This window comes from Corvus hawaiiensis, chromosome 8 (genome assembly GCF_020740725.1).
Source record: "Corvus hawaiiensis isolate bCorHaw1 chromosome 8, bCorHaw1.pri.cur, whole genome shotgun sequence".
In the NCBI taxonomy this organism is placed as follows: domain Eukaryota; kingdom Metazoa; phylum Chordata; class Aves; order Passeriformes; family Corvidae; genus Corvus; species Corvus hawaiiensis.
Genome location: NC_063220.1, coordinates 7,587,031 through 7,603,335, shown reverse-complemented (window position 1 = coordinate 7,603,335; position 16,305 = coordinate 7,587,031). Strand labels below are relative to the sequence as shown.

Sequence of the window (16,305 nt, the reverse complement as noted above, 5' to 3'; positions counted from 1 at the left end):
TCAAAATGTTGAACTCATATTTTGCCTTGGAACATGACAGACATTTAGAAAATTTACAAACAGAAAAAGAAATAAATGCTTATGCTGATTTTGACCTAATGTTTTTAGAAATGTCTTTAGTGCTTGACTAAGTGTTTAAGCTCTCAAAAGTGAAATGCCTATCTCTGAGTGAGCACAAAACTTGGAAACATGGAAATGCAAAAACATTGTAAATTTTCATCTTAGAAAATTATTATTCTCTGGCTTCATAGACGGCTTTGCTTTTTTTCCCAGCTCCTCCTGTCCCTGGTAAATCGAGAACAGTATGGCAGCAACCATTTAGTTGAAAACTAACTGCAAATTAAATTATCTATACAGGTAATGAGAGTTTGGTAACAGCACAGACCCCCTGCCATCAAAGCCACTGCTATCATAGCTTTATATAAGATGAAACAAGGTAATAATCACACAGGCAACATTTTCAGAGAGTTTCTAAGTATATGTAAATATAGTGGCACTGCAGCTATTTTTTTTTGCATATGCAAGAAGAATCAGGAAGGTTCTGCCTTGAAGAAATCCTTTGCTTACCAGGACAGATAGGGAGAAGGCAGAATTCCTGGTCTGGGGACTTCAAGAGGGTTTGACTATCTTTAGCTGTTGGTATATAATAGATTTGCTCTCATTTTATAGTTTTGGCATTAGGCAGGCTAGGTAATGGATGCTGTTGAAACACAATTCTTTCACCTGGATACTTCTTAATAGAGATGGGGAAGTTAGCTACTCTCAGATACCAGTGTGTATATCAAAAGGTTTTGCTGTTTTCTAAGCTTTAATTTGATATTACTACATTTAGTAAGCTATAAAATTCAGTAAAATTTTGTTGTCTTTATGATATTTTAGTTTATTTTTTTGGTTTTTTGTTAGATCTGCAGCATGGGCTGTCAGAACCCATTTTTAAGTCGATTAACATGGTTCGGACAATCTGTTTGAATGGAAAGAACCAATTAGGAAAAAATATCTTCCTGCTATTACAGTGTGCCTTAAAATAAAAGATGCACAGGTAAAAATGGAATGGGAATCTCAAAGGTGTCTTCCTTTTCCAGGGTGCTCCTAAGCCGATTGCCATTGAGCCATGCTCAGGAAACAGAGCCGCCGTCCTGACGGTGTTTTTGTGTCTGCCCAGGGGACCATCGGGAGTTCCACCACCCGGGCAGTCAGGTAAGGCTGCTGTGGTGGGTGTTGTGTCTGTCTCCTTCTACACACTCTGCCTGAGCAAAATCACCCTCACAGATCCAAAATAATAGCACAGCAGATGGATACGAGGAGCTGCCCAGTCAAGCTGATGTTAAGTTTAGCCCCAACGTTTAATTTTTCCTGGGAATTTGGTGCCATGTCCAAATAAAAAGCCCAGTGGTTAAGCCAGCCACATTTCATTAGGACTTCCTGAAGCATTACCTGTGCATGTCAATATGCTCCAACATTATCTCTCAGGGAAATAAATTCATATACAGCCACTTCCATGGTTTCAGTTCAAGCTTCTGTAAAAGAGGCTGTACAGGGAATACGAATGAGTATTTTCACTTCAGGCTAAAATTTAGTGCAGTCTAGTTTGCACCATAAATCCCAACACTGCTGGCCAGGACTCAATTAAAATACTAGTATTTCCCAGAATGCCTGTCAGATAAAACCTGGAATTGTGTGAGTGAATGGCTTCCATAGGGAGGTGTTCACTTTGGAAATGATCCCAGCTCATTTTAAAGTAGCACTTGCATTATCTGGAAGGACTTCTTGTGGTGATCCACCTTCTATGCTAGATCATTGTACAAAAACATTCTCATAAAATACTTCCTAAACAGGAGGTACCTACCTACACCTTTAAAATCCTTTAAGTAACTGCCCACAATGATGTAATGTAACAGAGCCATGACAAGAAAGTGAAGACAGAATGTGACACTGCACATGTGACCAGTTTACTCATTCAGAATTCACTGCAGCTGGAGCCAAATTGAACACCTTTGTAAGGAATAGTAGATTGCATGGTATGTGCCCAAAAAGCAGGAATAAACCAGAAAATATGCTTTCAGGCTAGCTTTTATTATTAAGAGCCAAAAAAGATATCCTTTTAACCTTCAAAAACCCATTTAAGAGATTAAAAAGTATTGAGTAATGATGAGGGTAAACTCAGTTGACTTATGCTGGAAATAAGCTCAGCCGGGTGTTCTTCTTTTGGCCTGATCACTATCTGTTATTTATTTGGGAGTTTTAGTTCCTTTTTTGAGGGCGAGGGGTGTTAAATTTTCTTCCCTCTGAGTTCTGAGATGAGGACTTCGTTCTTAAAATGCTGTTTATGGCTTGGAATATCATTTTTGGAAGTGCTATGAAAATAAAAGTGTTACTGATGCTTTGTCAAATACATTTCCTGGAAGAAATACATAAATGTAAGTGCTCTGAAGAGAGCAATGAGAGAGGAAGGATGTTTAGCTTATTCCCTGTTCATGTTTTAAGGAAATGAAAAAGAAATGAAGGTGTTTATAGTCATGCAACAAGAAAACATTATGAAAGGAAATTAAAAGTAATTGTTGAAATTGAGGCTTAAGATGTTTTTGGAGGGAGATTTTTTGTTGTTTTCAAATTTACCTATGATGTGCGTCTTGACAGTAAAAATGTATTCATTTAGTTTCTTCATAATCAGCTTCTATTTGCCATATAAAGGAGTCTTTGAAAAGTAATTGCTGATATTTGCTGTGTGCAAAGCATGGAAGGGATAGGTTTTCTTGAAACAGGACTTGGGTTCAACAACATGTCAGATGTGTCACTCAGCTTGTTTCTCAGCCTGTGAAAGAATACACCTCCTTTTTAAACATGTTATGTTCTGTCTTCTCCATCAGCTTCCATCAGCTTTATTTGAACTACCATTCCTCCATTTGTTATAATGGTATCTGTCAGCCACTTGTGTTCAAAAATATATAAATGTTTTAGTTCTACAACTTTCACTTCTTTCAGGGTCAAAAGCAAATAGAAATGCTTGAGATGTTCCACCATGCTGGGTTATCCACTAGAGTATATTAGATTATGTGGCTATAATAATTTTTTTCTTGCGCATAATGAGTTTTGGCACTTGTGGATTGCTGTATGTAACCATGCCTAGGCTAGGCAGGAGCTATTATGCAAGTTTTTTGGCATACCTGTAGCTCTACTAATTCACTCCATTCCTGTCCTGCAGCACTACCTGCTGCTTCTTCCCTGGGCGGCCTGGGAGCAGGTGCTGTGAACACTGCCATGCTTTTTGGAAATGATATGCAAACTTTGAGCAGCACACACGTCCTTTATGCAGTTGGTTCCCCTTATGACCGAAGTTAGACAAAACCAGTGATACTGAGGTGGATGGAAATCATGTGCTCGGTAATTATATCTTGCAAAGTAATATTAGAATCCTCTATTACTTGCACACAGCCATTTTCCAGCTTGTTGGGATCATTCTAGGATAAAACTGACAGTGTGTCAAACTCTTTGTTTAAATGATATGTCAATGATACTCTTTCCCAGTTCACAATGGGAGAGTGTGGGTTTCATTCCTTCTATACATACGTCCCAAATATAAGAAGGGAATGCCTGTATTTCTATTGCCCTGCATAACATTTTCTCCAAAACTGAGGAAGCAAATTCTTTACATAAATAACTAATTTATGCTCCGCTGAAGTTCTTAGTTGTATCCCTAATTTTTTAAGCTCTGAGTTTGAGTTTTACTTTTCTGAGTTTTACATTAACAAATATTTTGTTGAAAAAGATCTCTGAATATTAAAAAACCCAAAAAACCAACAAACAAATGAATAAACTAAACCCTAATGTAAAGGTTACTCTTTGTGCAGCATATGTTCTATACTTCAGCTTTATCAGCAGCTGGAAGAAAAGCTGAAGCTACAGATGGTGGGCTTTGGCCAAAGGCTATGCATGGAAAAAACTTCTCTAGGAGAGACCATATGTCCCAGTGGAGGTCTGCGTGTGCTCTGCTTCCTGTAGAAAATACTCGTAACTTTACAGACTTTCAACAGTACTGTTTATTTATTTACAGTATTGCTCTAAGTGCTAATTGGATAAATTAAACAGATAAACCACTTAATCTGTGATTTAAGATAGATTTTATACAGATTGATTACATAGATTCAGTCAAAATATTGATAAAAATGAATTTATTGAAAAAAAAAAAAGAAGCACTAGTCATTGTGATTCATGTTTTTAAAAGGGATTTTTCAATGAAGCAGCTATTTGTAGAATTAAATATCCTGCAAATCTGGAAAGTCACAAAATGTTGCCATCATGGTAACATGGTTAGGTGTTTCACAGCAGACCTTCCATTTCCTTTTGGGTGTAAGCAAACAATTCAGCTACACTTTTCCAAAGTAACCACTGTTTTTAAATGAAAGAAATTAGAACCAAAGTATAAATTAGAATGATCAATTAAAAACATTAAGTTAAATTTCTCAGTTTGGATTGACTGATAGAATGTGTGCTTTCCTTCATTCTTCGACTGTCTCATTCACTGCATTGTACCTGTGTAATCAGACCAAAATTAGAGGGTTCAGAAAAGTAGCAATTGTCTGTAGGATTCTCATGTATATCAATACAAATGCATCAGTGCAGTGCATATGTGACTTACAAGTTTTATGATACACTGGAAGCTAGAGATCATCTTTTACTGCTGTAGTGTCTGACCCCATGCTTTAAATAGCTTAAACTCTTCTTAATATCAAAGCAGATCTAATAATGAGAGCAGCTGCAACCAGATCTCTAGAAAGAACTAAATTGTGCATCACAAAGGGGATTGAACAGAACAAGTTAGACCAAAAAAAGAGGATAATATATAACTTAATGCAGAAAAAGTGCCTATGAATTATCAGCAGTGGAAGGCCCAAGAATAACTCCTTCAAGGTCTTCATACAGCTCTGGTGATATATTGAGCAATACAGAAAGAATGGCTTGGTAATGTGATAAATTTTGTTAAAAGAACTGTGGCCATGTCATCATTACTACTAAAGCCAGCTAATCCCATGCTTTGAGGTATTGAGTTACTGTACAGTAAGTTTATAAAACAATGTTTGCATCATTCTTGGAAAAGGCCACTTTGTGCTATAAAGCACAAAGAGAAATGAGAATATTAAACCATTTCAAAAGAATTCAGAATCAATGGGTGTAACTTCTGAATTATTTACAGATTATTTTACTTCCATACAGCAGCATTTTCTCATCTACCAAGAGGGCAAAAGTGATAGAGCACCCAGCTGAGGAGCTTCCCTATTGAGGCAGTGAGCTGAATGGTCTCTGCAGGTGTGCACAAACAAGTCCCTCTATTAAACCTTAGTGGATCTCTAACACCTCAGTGGTGATGACTGGGTGAGGTGAATCTAACTTAATCCATAAAATAACACTTGGAAATTAAATGGAAATTGAAATGAAAGACTGTGTGCAGTATTCCATTGTTATAAGTATAAATTAGGGTGGCAGGCCCCTGAACAGTCCTATCTGAAAGTTCCTGTCTGATATCCTTGAGTCAAAACAGAATTTTGTGTAATTCTGGCCGTGCTAACTGTGGCATTCAATCCTACTTAATCAGCAAGCTACAGTAGGATCACAGAATCAATAAAGCTACCATGCCATCTGCCTTCCCTGTCCTCACCATCATAATGAATAATGACTCATTAAGTGCTCTACAAGACAATTAGCTCTGGTTGAAAACAGTAACAAGGCTTTCTTGATTATATTTATAATTTTCTCTGATTAAAATACAAAAAATCTAGTGCATATCATAAGAGGCACATTAACATAAATATGAATTAACTAATAGTTTTTATAGAGTATTATACTTAATTATATTGCTTACTTTTCCTGATCCTTGGAAACAAAACCATAGCTTATGGCTTTTCATTTGTAGAATGGCTTCATATGTGTACCTATCTCAGTATGCAGAACTGGTTGCAGACATACCTGGGCATGTAAGTCCCATGAATTTCTACCTGCTACAAACACATTCCTTTGCTCAGTCCTTTCATACTTGCAAAATAACCCAATAAAGTCAGTAGTGCTACAAGGATGAGTATAGATTTTCCTGTAGAAAAATATCAGTAAAAGATGTAGCAGAAAATACACTAATTAAGACACACAGAGGAGGGTTGAATCTCTGCCTTAGTGAAGAAAAACTATGAATACTGAAAGTGGGGAGAAGAAGAGTGAGGGTAGACATAGAAACGGGAGGATATTCACAACAGGTTATTTAAATTCCTAAACTTCTAAAAAAGAAACCTCAAATTGATATTGCAAAAGGAGAAAGGAACTCTGAAAAATGATAGATGTCTAGATAAGGACAAACATAGCTCTGCATTCTGTTTTTCCCAGCTGGCTTATCAGGCCCTACAAAGTAACATGCTACTTTTTATTTAAGCAAGCGTATTTCTGTGCATCGTCCTGTTCTTTGTTCTGTAGCAATCAGCTTCTCTAGATTGAATGTTGTATCTCCTTTGTAATTTTGTAGACAGAATATTGGCTTATTTTTGTTATTTTCTGTTTTATTGACATTGATTCACCAAAGTATATTTTATGTTTGTAATCTAACAGTACTGTTTAGGTAGGATAAAGTGGCATGGAAACAGAGAAAACATTACAAAAAACCAGAAAAACTTATTATACAACACCCCTAAAAAAGACACTTCCCCCATCATGAATAGCAAGATTTTTCAAATAATGAAATATCAAAAAAAAATCATCTTAATTCTCTTATTTCCTCTGAAGTCCCAACATGCAACTAGAAATAAGTGAAACTACGTATTACACAAAATTTACACAAAAAAACAGTGCAGATGTCTAGAACTTGTATTAAAATACAGGGGTGAGTCAAACATTTTATTTATTCAAAGTTGCACAGTCATGTTCATTTGACCAGAAGCTCTACAGATGAGCTGGAATATTATGAAAGACTCAGTGAGGAACAGAAATGTTCAAGTTTCCTTTTACTGTTTAGACTGTGTGAATACTGGGTTTAATCTTTCTCTCTAACCTAAGGCATGACTATAGCATTTTTTATAGAAATGTAATTTTAGTAATTGTGTTGAGGGGTACTCCATATTAGTTACCAACATGATGCCAGTTAAATGCTCAAAAAAAAAAAAAAAATAGAAAACATTAACATTGTGGGAGAAAATCAAAATGGTCTTTGTAAAAGTTTTAATGACTGCAACTAAAACTAAACTCCTAATTAGTATATTAAGCAGGAACTTCAACTTACTGACACTGAGAGACTGTAAAATCTGGGGTTCTTTTCAGTTAACTGGAGATGCTTAACAAAATAGCTCTAAGACTTGGTGTAAACTAAAATCATCTATTCCCAAGATCATTTTACTGAAGGAGTTGCTTCCTTTTGAGCAGTAAGGCCTATTTTTGGAGTGACTATTTTCTGCTTAATTCTGTCCTTCTGCACTGCATCAAATGAGGGAGCAGACTGTGTTTATGGTATTGACACTGTGAAAAGAACACAGTGGTAAGTGGCAGATGGTGCCGATGATTACTTAAAAAATATTTATGGCAATAGCAAAAACAAAGTAGATAATAAGAGTTGCTAGCAACCACCACCCCTACTCCAGCCCAAACCCAAAGCAATTACTTCTGAAATGTGCAGGATAAAGTCTACTTGAAAAGTACAGAAGTTCTTAGCACAGAAAGCTTTCTAAGTGATGAAGAATGAGGTATTGATTTTGTCTGGTCCTTTACGGAATTTTAGGTGGTTCTGTAATGAATTAGTTTTTACATCATTCTAGCCATAGAAACTTGATTCCTTTAAATTCTGAAGAACATACTTGAAAAGGACATAAACATTTTGATATGAAGAACATGCAGTATAATGTTAGCAATGTGTCTTCCCCACGTCTTGGCAAAAGTAACTTATTGATCGGACAGTAAAACCTGCATGCTGCGGAGCCATCAGCTGAAAAAGAGTGAAAAGGAAAAAAAAGAGCAGGAGAATAGAGGAGGTGGAGATGGTTATTTTACAACTTTATCACTGGATTTCCTGCCCTAGAGGGACTCAATAAAATGAGACCTATTAATAAAAACTGTTAAGTACTGTGAACATTTCTTTGACAACTAGTCATTCATTGTTCAATCCAAAACTGTCACTGTTTCTCCAGAGTGTTAGAAATACTTTTTTCTTTTTTTTTTTGGAGTTTTTTGCAGCTTTATTTGCTTAAAGGGAACTGAAAGAATGTCTGAAGAGGGTGTAAAATTCTGAACACTGTGAAGTGTAAGTGCAGCCATGTCCATCTCTTCCCCTGGTTGAGAAGGTCTGGGGATGTTGTCTGAGCTATTGTCAGGTTGCATCCAGGTGACAATTTGGTGGTTTCCTCTCCCCTATTGTCATGGGAATAGAGAAGCAATGATGAATGCTCATGATCCAAACAGAAGCACTAGAATCCAAACCTTCAAATCAAAGGCTCTACCCTGGAAAGAAACACCATCTCTCAGCCATACCTGCCTGCTCACCGTCAGCTGCAGTACTTGGGGTTCTGCTATTTGCATCCGTCACCCACAATGTTTTAGCACAGCAATCGTATCTTGTCTCCACCTTCATTTTGCCAAGGCAAACGAGGTCTGCTTGAAACCTGTTCCTCAGTCTTCTGAACACCTTTGTAGCACTTTGTCCCAGTTTCAACTTCAGTTGATCTCATTTTACCTTGCATGACCAGGTTGTACTCAGAGTGCCATGTGAAGTCCCATCTGGTATTGCCCGATGGCATTAACATTTTGTTGCTGTGTTCCTTTTAACATTTACTTTTTTAAAACTATTTTTTCCCCAGACAACTTATTTTTTTCCTTAAACTGTAAACTTTTAGAGTATAACTTTCTGCTTGTTTTCAAAATACATGGCTTTGAATTTTGCTGTTCAATCTGATTACATGTATATTCCTCAAGTTCTTGGAGTCATGCATCTCTTTCTGGATTATCTTCTATGCCTTCTCTGTATTGATGATACATAGTGATGGTTGTTATGATTGAATTTAATTACTGTAATTCCAAGCTCTTTAATGAAAACAAAAATGAACAGTAAAAAGATTGACTCTTGTTTCCATGTTATACATTCATCAGCCTTCTTTCTCCTCAAAACTATTCTTTGTTTTCTCTCCTTCATGACATTATTCACTTTCCATAACTCCTCTACCTTCTCTTTTTATAGTTTATCTGTTGATAAATTCTCACAGTATTAGATTTCATAAATCTAGAAAATATTCTGCATATTCTTACCCAGAAAGTCATTTAACTTATTGTAGAAAACTATCAGGGTGTTCTGGCACAATCTTTGATGGAATGTTGCATTTTGACCTGTCTTCCATTTACCTGCCTTTAATTATTCCTTCTTGCAAAGTACCTCATAGCTGAGTCTGATTAATAGATCAGTAAATAACAATATATTTTTCCTTGAATCTAGAGAATATTTAGTTTGAAAGAAACAGCAGTTACTGTTCTCAATTTGTGTGCATCTGACATGACAGATTATTAAATTTCCCTGTTACCAGCCTTTGTTTTCTGGTATTTTTACAGAATTAGTGTTCTGATTACCCTAATGTCATTTCATAAAACTTCTGTTTCTTCTGTTTCCATATCCTCATTCCATTATTCATATTGATGGCGCTGTCTTTGATAAACATTATCTCCCTCCTTGAAAACCATCAAATTCACTCCTGGGACATCTAGAAAATACCTGATCTCTGCTTCATTTTTTTTCTACATAATGGCTCTGTCCTGCTTGGTCTCTTAGTTACATACAGTGAAAACCTTTAGATGTTTGTTTTACTAAACCTTTGCAAGGTCAAACTCATCTTGACTTTAGACAATTCTTATTTGGCTCTTACCTGTCTTTGCCTGTAAAAGACAGCCTACTTTGTTGCTTGATGCTTTTTAGCCATTTTCATAGGCTTTCTAAATTTAAAAAGCTGTAAACTTAGGTCTTCAAATTTGATTGTCTCCCAGGCAGAGTCTTAGGCCCCTGCAAGGCTAAGCTTTCCCTAGTTGAAAGAAATCATAGTGTGCTTTTCTTCTTTTGACATGAATGCTACAGATGTCGACAAAGGAAAGGAAAAGAAATAAAAACATTATAAAGGCAACTAACAAATATGGGAAGTTCTCACTTGACAATTTTGCTGAGAGGGGTTATACAATACTTATGTGGGTTTTAATGGAAATCTCATGGGAAAAACATCTTTCAATAGTGTGATTTATTTTACACAAGTGGAAACATTGATGATCAGATAATGTTGTAAAGCAGCATTTTGTTCTTCTTCTCTTAGCACAAAGTGTTTCTCACATGGAAAATAGGCAGCAGGCCCATGTGAATGTACACCTCAGCCTCACAGAGCACCTTTTTAAAATTTTGTGCTGTTAAACTGAGGATTCAACAGATGTCTAGTCAGAAGTGCAAAATTAGGTAAAGTGAACAAATCCCTGTTCAAGTGATGTACTGGATGATAAGTGTCCTTCCTATGTGAAATTGGTGGTCTGGTTTTATATTCAGTCAACACATACTGTGTGGAGCAGATGGCTTACAGCTAAATTAGAACCATAAACCTTTCAAAGTTAAAGTTACATATGAATTAAGTCTTTCAGCAGGGGTCCCATCACCTATTTCTCCTTACTCTAACTTTGAATTCCTTGAAAAGCAGCTTTTTTTTCTTTAATCAACAGACGTCAATCTTCAACTAAAAAGAGTTGCATTGAGATCTGTCCTGATTCTTAGTCCTGGCATCATGGAAAGTTTCGTTCATTACTGGGACAATGCAATTGCCCATAATCTACCTTCCCATGTTTATTTTATAACACTCTTGGAGTAAGATGCTTCTACTGCCTATTTTTGGGATAAAGCTGTCCAAAATTATACAGAGACCAATCAGATTTATCATGCTTTGGCGTTTGATGGCATCCATCTGTTTATTTACAAAACTGCTAAAGACTTATTGAGTTACTAGACTACAGAGAAAATAAATTGAGTTATCATATGTAGTTAAATTCAGTCCTTGCATCTGCTGTCTTTCCAGCCTGTATGGTGTTTTCTGAAATTATACTGGCTTGCAGACCCAGGCTTCAGGAATACATTTACTTCACAGCCTTTTTATGCCATTTCAAGTGATTTTCTAATGCAGGAGCAATTTGTGGTTCAGGAAAATGTTGACAGAAGAATGTCAGGGCTTTCTGTTGTTAGCAGTTTAAAAGCATGATAGGGAGAGTTCTTTCTTAAAAGTAACTCTTAAAAGTTTGGAGTTGCTCAATTTCTAGCATAATTTGATCTAGCCCCTTTCAATCAATATTGCACAGCTATTGTAGAAGGCTAGGTTTAAAGCTTATGGGCACAAATAAACTAATATTATTAGTAAGTATAAAACACTTTCAAGATGAGGGATGGTGCTCTATGTATTCAATTACTATTGTGAGTACAAACAAAAAGAAGTAAGGTTTAAAGTTCAAATCTTTCTGTTAGGAAAACTGAGTAGCAAACTGAGGAAATACATCGTAAAGGGATACTTCAGTTCCTGTAGCAAGAGTGAGTGTGCAACAGTGAACTCAATTATTGCCCACATCTTTCTGTTTGTGGATGAACTGCTCCATAACAATGAAATCACTGGAAATGTCCTTCTGAAGGAACTAGTCTGAACCCAGCAAAGATATTAAGTCAGAGCACCCACAGGTAGCTGGGAACCCTGGCTCTGTGTTAATTGGGTCATGATTGTTAGAGAAGGGTTGTTGCTTGTTACGACAAATCTCTCACTGTGATAAATTCTCAACTTCTCTTATTTGTATGCCTTGCATAGTTCTGCTTCATAATTTTGGAACTGAGAGGTACAGGGAATATAGTCCAGAGGGATCCCCATGTCAGCTCCTTTCCTGTATGGATACAGCAGATCCAGCTCAGTGCTGCCTGTACAAGACCAGGGTTGAGTTCTGCATCTCCCTGCACTATCCTTTAGCATCTAAGTATGGCACTGTGCCTACATACAGCACCAGCTAAATGGTGCATCCAGATGACTAAGTCTTTGTGGGACATGAAATGGGGAACAGTGTAGAAACCACCAAATGCTGTTTCTGGAATGATTTGGAGCCTAGCAAGGCTGTCAGAACTTGTACAGCCTGGTGAATCATGCCTGACTGCAGAGCTGCTCAAGGATTTCTGCAGGATGCACTACTCTGTACCAGTACTACATGGGTGGGTTTCTCTCATATCCTGTCTGCAATTGCATAGGTTAAAAAAATAATAATAATACCAAAAAAAAAAAAAAAGAAAAAAAAAAAAAAAGTTGGAAGTTGATTTTTCTGCTCTTTCTTACAAAATACAGTAAATATTAAGGGCTGCAGAAAACAATGAGAAGAAATAAGTTTAGGCTTGCAGAATTAACAGGTTCATAAAATGAAACCAGGCTGTTGAAAAGAATTATTTAAAAATAATTCCAAACTAAAAATCCAAGAATCAGTTAAATCTATTAAAAAAATGAAAATAAGTAAAATATGAAATAAGATGAAACTAGGCTTCTCTGAATGTTACTGGACCTGGCAAGTAAGTTATACACTAAACTGCATGTATTTTTCATACTGGAGAAAATGAGCTTGACTGATGATAGCTAGTTAGTCTGGAAAAATGCCAGACTAAACAATCCATCCAAAAGAGGGACATTTTAAACTAGCACCTGTATGGGAATCACTTCTGAAAGAATCCCTCTTTACAAACCTACTCTTTCTAAAATGTTTGGGTCTGAAAAATGTTAGTATTAAGTGAATCCTCCAAATTGCTAAGCAGGAAGTATGGATCTGAACAGCAGCTGAAAAAGGCTCTTGTCACTTTAAGTCTTTCATTTCAAGAGAGTTGACTTGAGTGCTCAAAACGTGCTAGGGTGTAAGGGAAAAATTAAAAAGAGAATTACAATGGCAAACTATATTTAGGGTTGAGAGTGACTCAACATGAAATGATCAAGGAAAATTTAGAATGACAATGATTCTACCTTTTTCACCCATCCTGTGCTTAATTTGTACTATTTATATATGTATTTATTACCTGTAATTCACGATTCAATGGTACACGGTCTAAAGTGTCTTTTATCAAGTACTCAGTGTCCTCAGCTTCTTTTGAGTGCATCCGACTGTAAGTGGGACGTAAAATATCTGGTGCCTTGCCACAGGGCAAACCCTGGAAGGCAGTATAGTTGGATTGCAGTGATCAAAGGGTAGCCTTCCTTATCCTCGCCCTCTGACAGTGATGTACCAGCATGAAACCCATAGCTGCAGTTCAAGGCTTCCATGCTTGTCCCTGGGAGCATCATTCAGGGCACTTTTCCAGGTACAAAACTGCATCAGGCTTGTGGCATCCGTTCCCCCACAACCCTTCCCCTTCCTCAGTGTTTGCAGCTGTATCTGCCTCTCACTCCTTAGGCTCAAATGCACACAACAGCAGGCTCAGCAGAACTTGCTCTGTAGTGAAACAGTTTCACAGACTAGAGGTGAAAGTTTTAGGTGGCTGATTGTAGTTAATCATATCAAAAAGTGAGAAAATTCTTGTGGGGACTTGCACCTACTGGAATGTGCACCTGAAGTAGATTTTAGCCCTTGCTCTGCAAGCCAGATCCCCGTGTGCTTGTGGATATATCGTCTTTCTCTATGCTCTCTGTAAAATGGGAATGCTACTTCGTGAGGATGTTGTGGGAATAAATGAGCAATGTTTGAGTTGTTCTCAGATTCATTGAAGTAAGTGTAATAGAAAAAAATCCAAACAATAGTTCATAGCATGGTTTAGTGCATAATACCATTCATTAATTTCCAGATCCCTGCATTGCCTCAGCAGAAAGGTTTGAGTCAAGGGTAAAAACTCTTCACTATTTGTTGTTGAAATTTCAGATCAGTATCTCTATATATAAGATACCCTGTTGTTTTGTTTTGTTTTCCCCAGGGAAGAGCAGATTAATCTGTTATTTTTTCTGCAGATAAATGATTCCTGTCAAATATACTCATGCAGGAATCTTTGTCCACAATAGAGAAATACTGATGAGTCATCATGATAAAGAATCTTCGTTAGCACATTGCAGCTGGTAGTACACAAAGAAGTTTTTGTAGAGATATTTTGGTTACCTAAAAATGTATCAATATGCAAAAGGCATAAAAAGTTTCACTACAAACTATTAGAGCATGATACATTAAATTCAAGAATAGGCTGCATCTTTTCCTGGGGAAGCAGTGAAAGAATGCTGGTCATAAAGTAAAAAATCATCTAAGTATAAATGTGAGCTTCAGATGAAATTTTCTTTACAATTTCTGGAGACTGTAATTACTAAATTTCTAATTTGAATTATTTGAAGAAATAACCTTTGAATAAATTCTATTTGCATTTGTATATGTAGAGGATGAAAATAATGGGGAGTTGTTTTTCAGAAAGCAGCAAACCATGGCTGGCAGCACAGGGAGCCACATCCTGAGCTGTGTCAGAACGTTGTTCTGACTGATATGGAAGAAGAGTTACGTGTAGCTTTAAATGGTGCCTTAGATTAAAATTAAAATCTATCATTTAATTTACTGTTTTCTGATGATTTAAGAATATATGCTCGGAATAATATTTAGAGTAGAGAAAGCTCTAATTTATGTGAAACAGTGCATTAAAAGCAGTTACTCATCCACCTAAGAAACATTATCAGCTACCCATCAGCTTCAATTCAGAATAAAATCTGAAAAATGGCCTATAAGAGGCATCAAATTTCTTCTGCTTTTTAAAGACCTTGGCAATGCAAGATACTGAGTGTGACAAATGCAGTTAGGTATAAATTACCACCCTTCTTGCAGCTACTGGAGCTCGAGGTCCCACTTCCCTCCACTGAAATGGACACAGTTCCACCTTGGTTTGTACTGGAGGAAATCTGGAATGCCATTACAGAACACTCTGCAAGCTCCCATTATTTTCAACAGGAGTGATGCCAAGCTCCTTTCAAAGTTGATTACAGAATCATAAAAAAATAAGGCTGGAAAGGACTTTTAGAGATCATTTACTCCCATCTCCCCTGTTCAAGGCAGTATCAGCTGCATGTAAACTATTTCTGGCAGACATTTGTCTAACCTGTTCATAAAAGAGTACAAAAATGGACTTTCTGCTTCTTACCTAGGAATTTTTTTTTCCCACATGCATTGATGTTAGAAAGTCTTTCCTAGTGGTTAACCTAAATTTCCTCTGCTTTAGTTTAAGCCCATTACTTTTTATCATGCCCAAAATGAGCATGGAAAAAAGATTATTTCCTTCCTTCCTTTTCTCTGCAGACATTTATATTTTTCTGTTTACACTCTATCACCTTTCTCTATATCAAAATAATCCCACTTCCTCCAAACCGGTCAAGGTCATCTTTTTTACACCTGATTGTTTTGTATTTGTCCCCTATATTATGCCTGTGCAAAGACAGTTACAGCAGGAGGGTATAATATTGAGGGATGGAGGGGGAAACTCAGTATTTTACAAGAAAATGTTACTGAAATTATACCAATCATTCAGCAGCTTTTTTTTCCCTTATCTTTCAGCCTATTCTTCAGTTTGCCCTTTATATATGCACAATATCCATCCTTCCTACACTGTTAATTACTGCTGTCTGCTGTAGTCAAAGACTAGCTAAAATGAGAGGTGACACTAATTCTGAACTTGGACAATATGCAGGATCTGTAGAGTAACAGGAAAATCAGAGCTGTGGTTGATTCAGACTTTCTCCTTCCCAAATCTTAATTTTACTAAGTGACTTGGCACTGAAACCAGAAAGCTTACTCCATGCTTCTTCCTAAGTTTGGCTATTTTTAGGATTTCCTGCAGAGATCTTGGCCCTGAGCTTTAATTCCTTCTTCCCACACACATGCCCATCTCCTTCCATACACGGTGGAGTCAATGATTCACGTCTGGTACGCTCAGCCAGCAGGGATCAGTTATTTCTTCCTGTAGGGTTGGGGCACTTTGTAGCAAGGTGCAATGAAAATTCCTTTTAATGAAGAGAAATTTGTCTTAGGAAGCAAGCATGGCTTGCATCCCAGCAGAAGTGGTGCATGGCAATTTAGGATCTGTGATGTACATTTTGCTTACAAGGATGCATAATTCATTCACGAGGGAATTTGTAAATTATTCAAGTAATCCTTACCTGTGGGATAAATATTGTCCCCTAAGAAGCTCATATAACTTTATAATCTGATAATTTATTCCATCAGGATAATACTAAGAAATTCTGTAATAAACTTGCACTATTTCTTACAGGGCAACTAGAGCTCTATTCAAATGCTCTTTCCCTGATG

At 36.7% G+C, this 16,305-nt stretch overlaps 1 protein-coding gene across 3 annotated transcripts in view; it reads left to right on the top strand.

Moving 5' to 3' along the window:
- ATRNL1 (attractin like 1) overlaps positions 1 to 16,305 on the top strand; it is a 448,295-nt gene that overhangs the window by 395,255 nt on the left and 36,735 nt on the right. For all 3 annotated transcript variants that reach the window (XR_007205109.1, XM_048310902.1, XM_048310901.1), the window contains one exon: positions 1,083 to 1,197. Coding sequence is in view for 2 of the 3 variants with exons in the window: in XM_048310902.1 (XP_048166859.1) it covers positions 1,083 to 1,197 (115 nt within the window). In the remaining variant the exon portion in view is untranslated. The remainder of the gene's footprint in view (positions 1 to 1,082; positions 1,198 to 16,305) is intronic.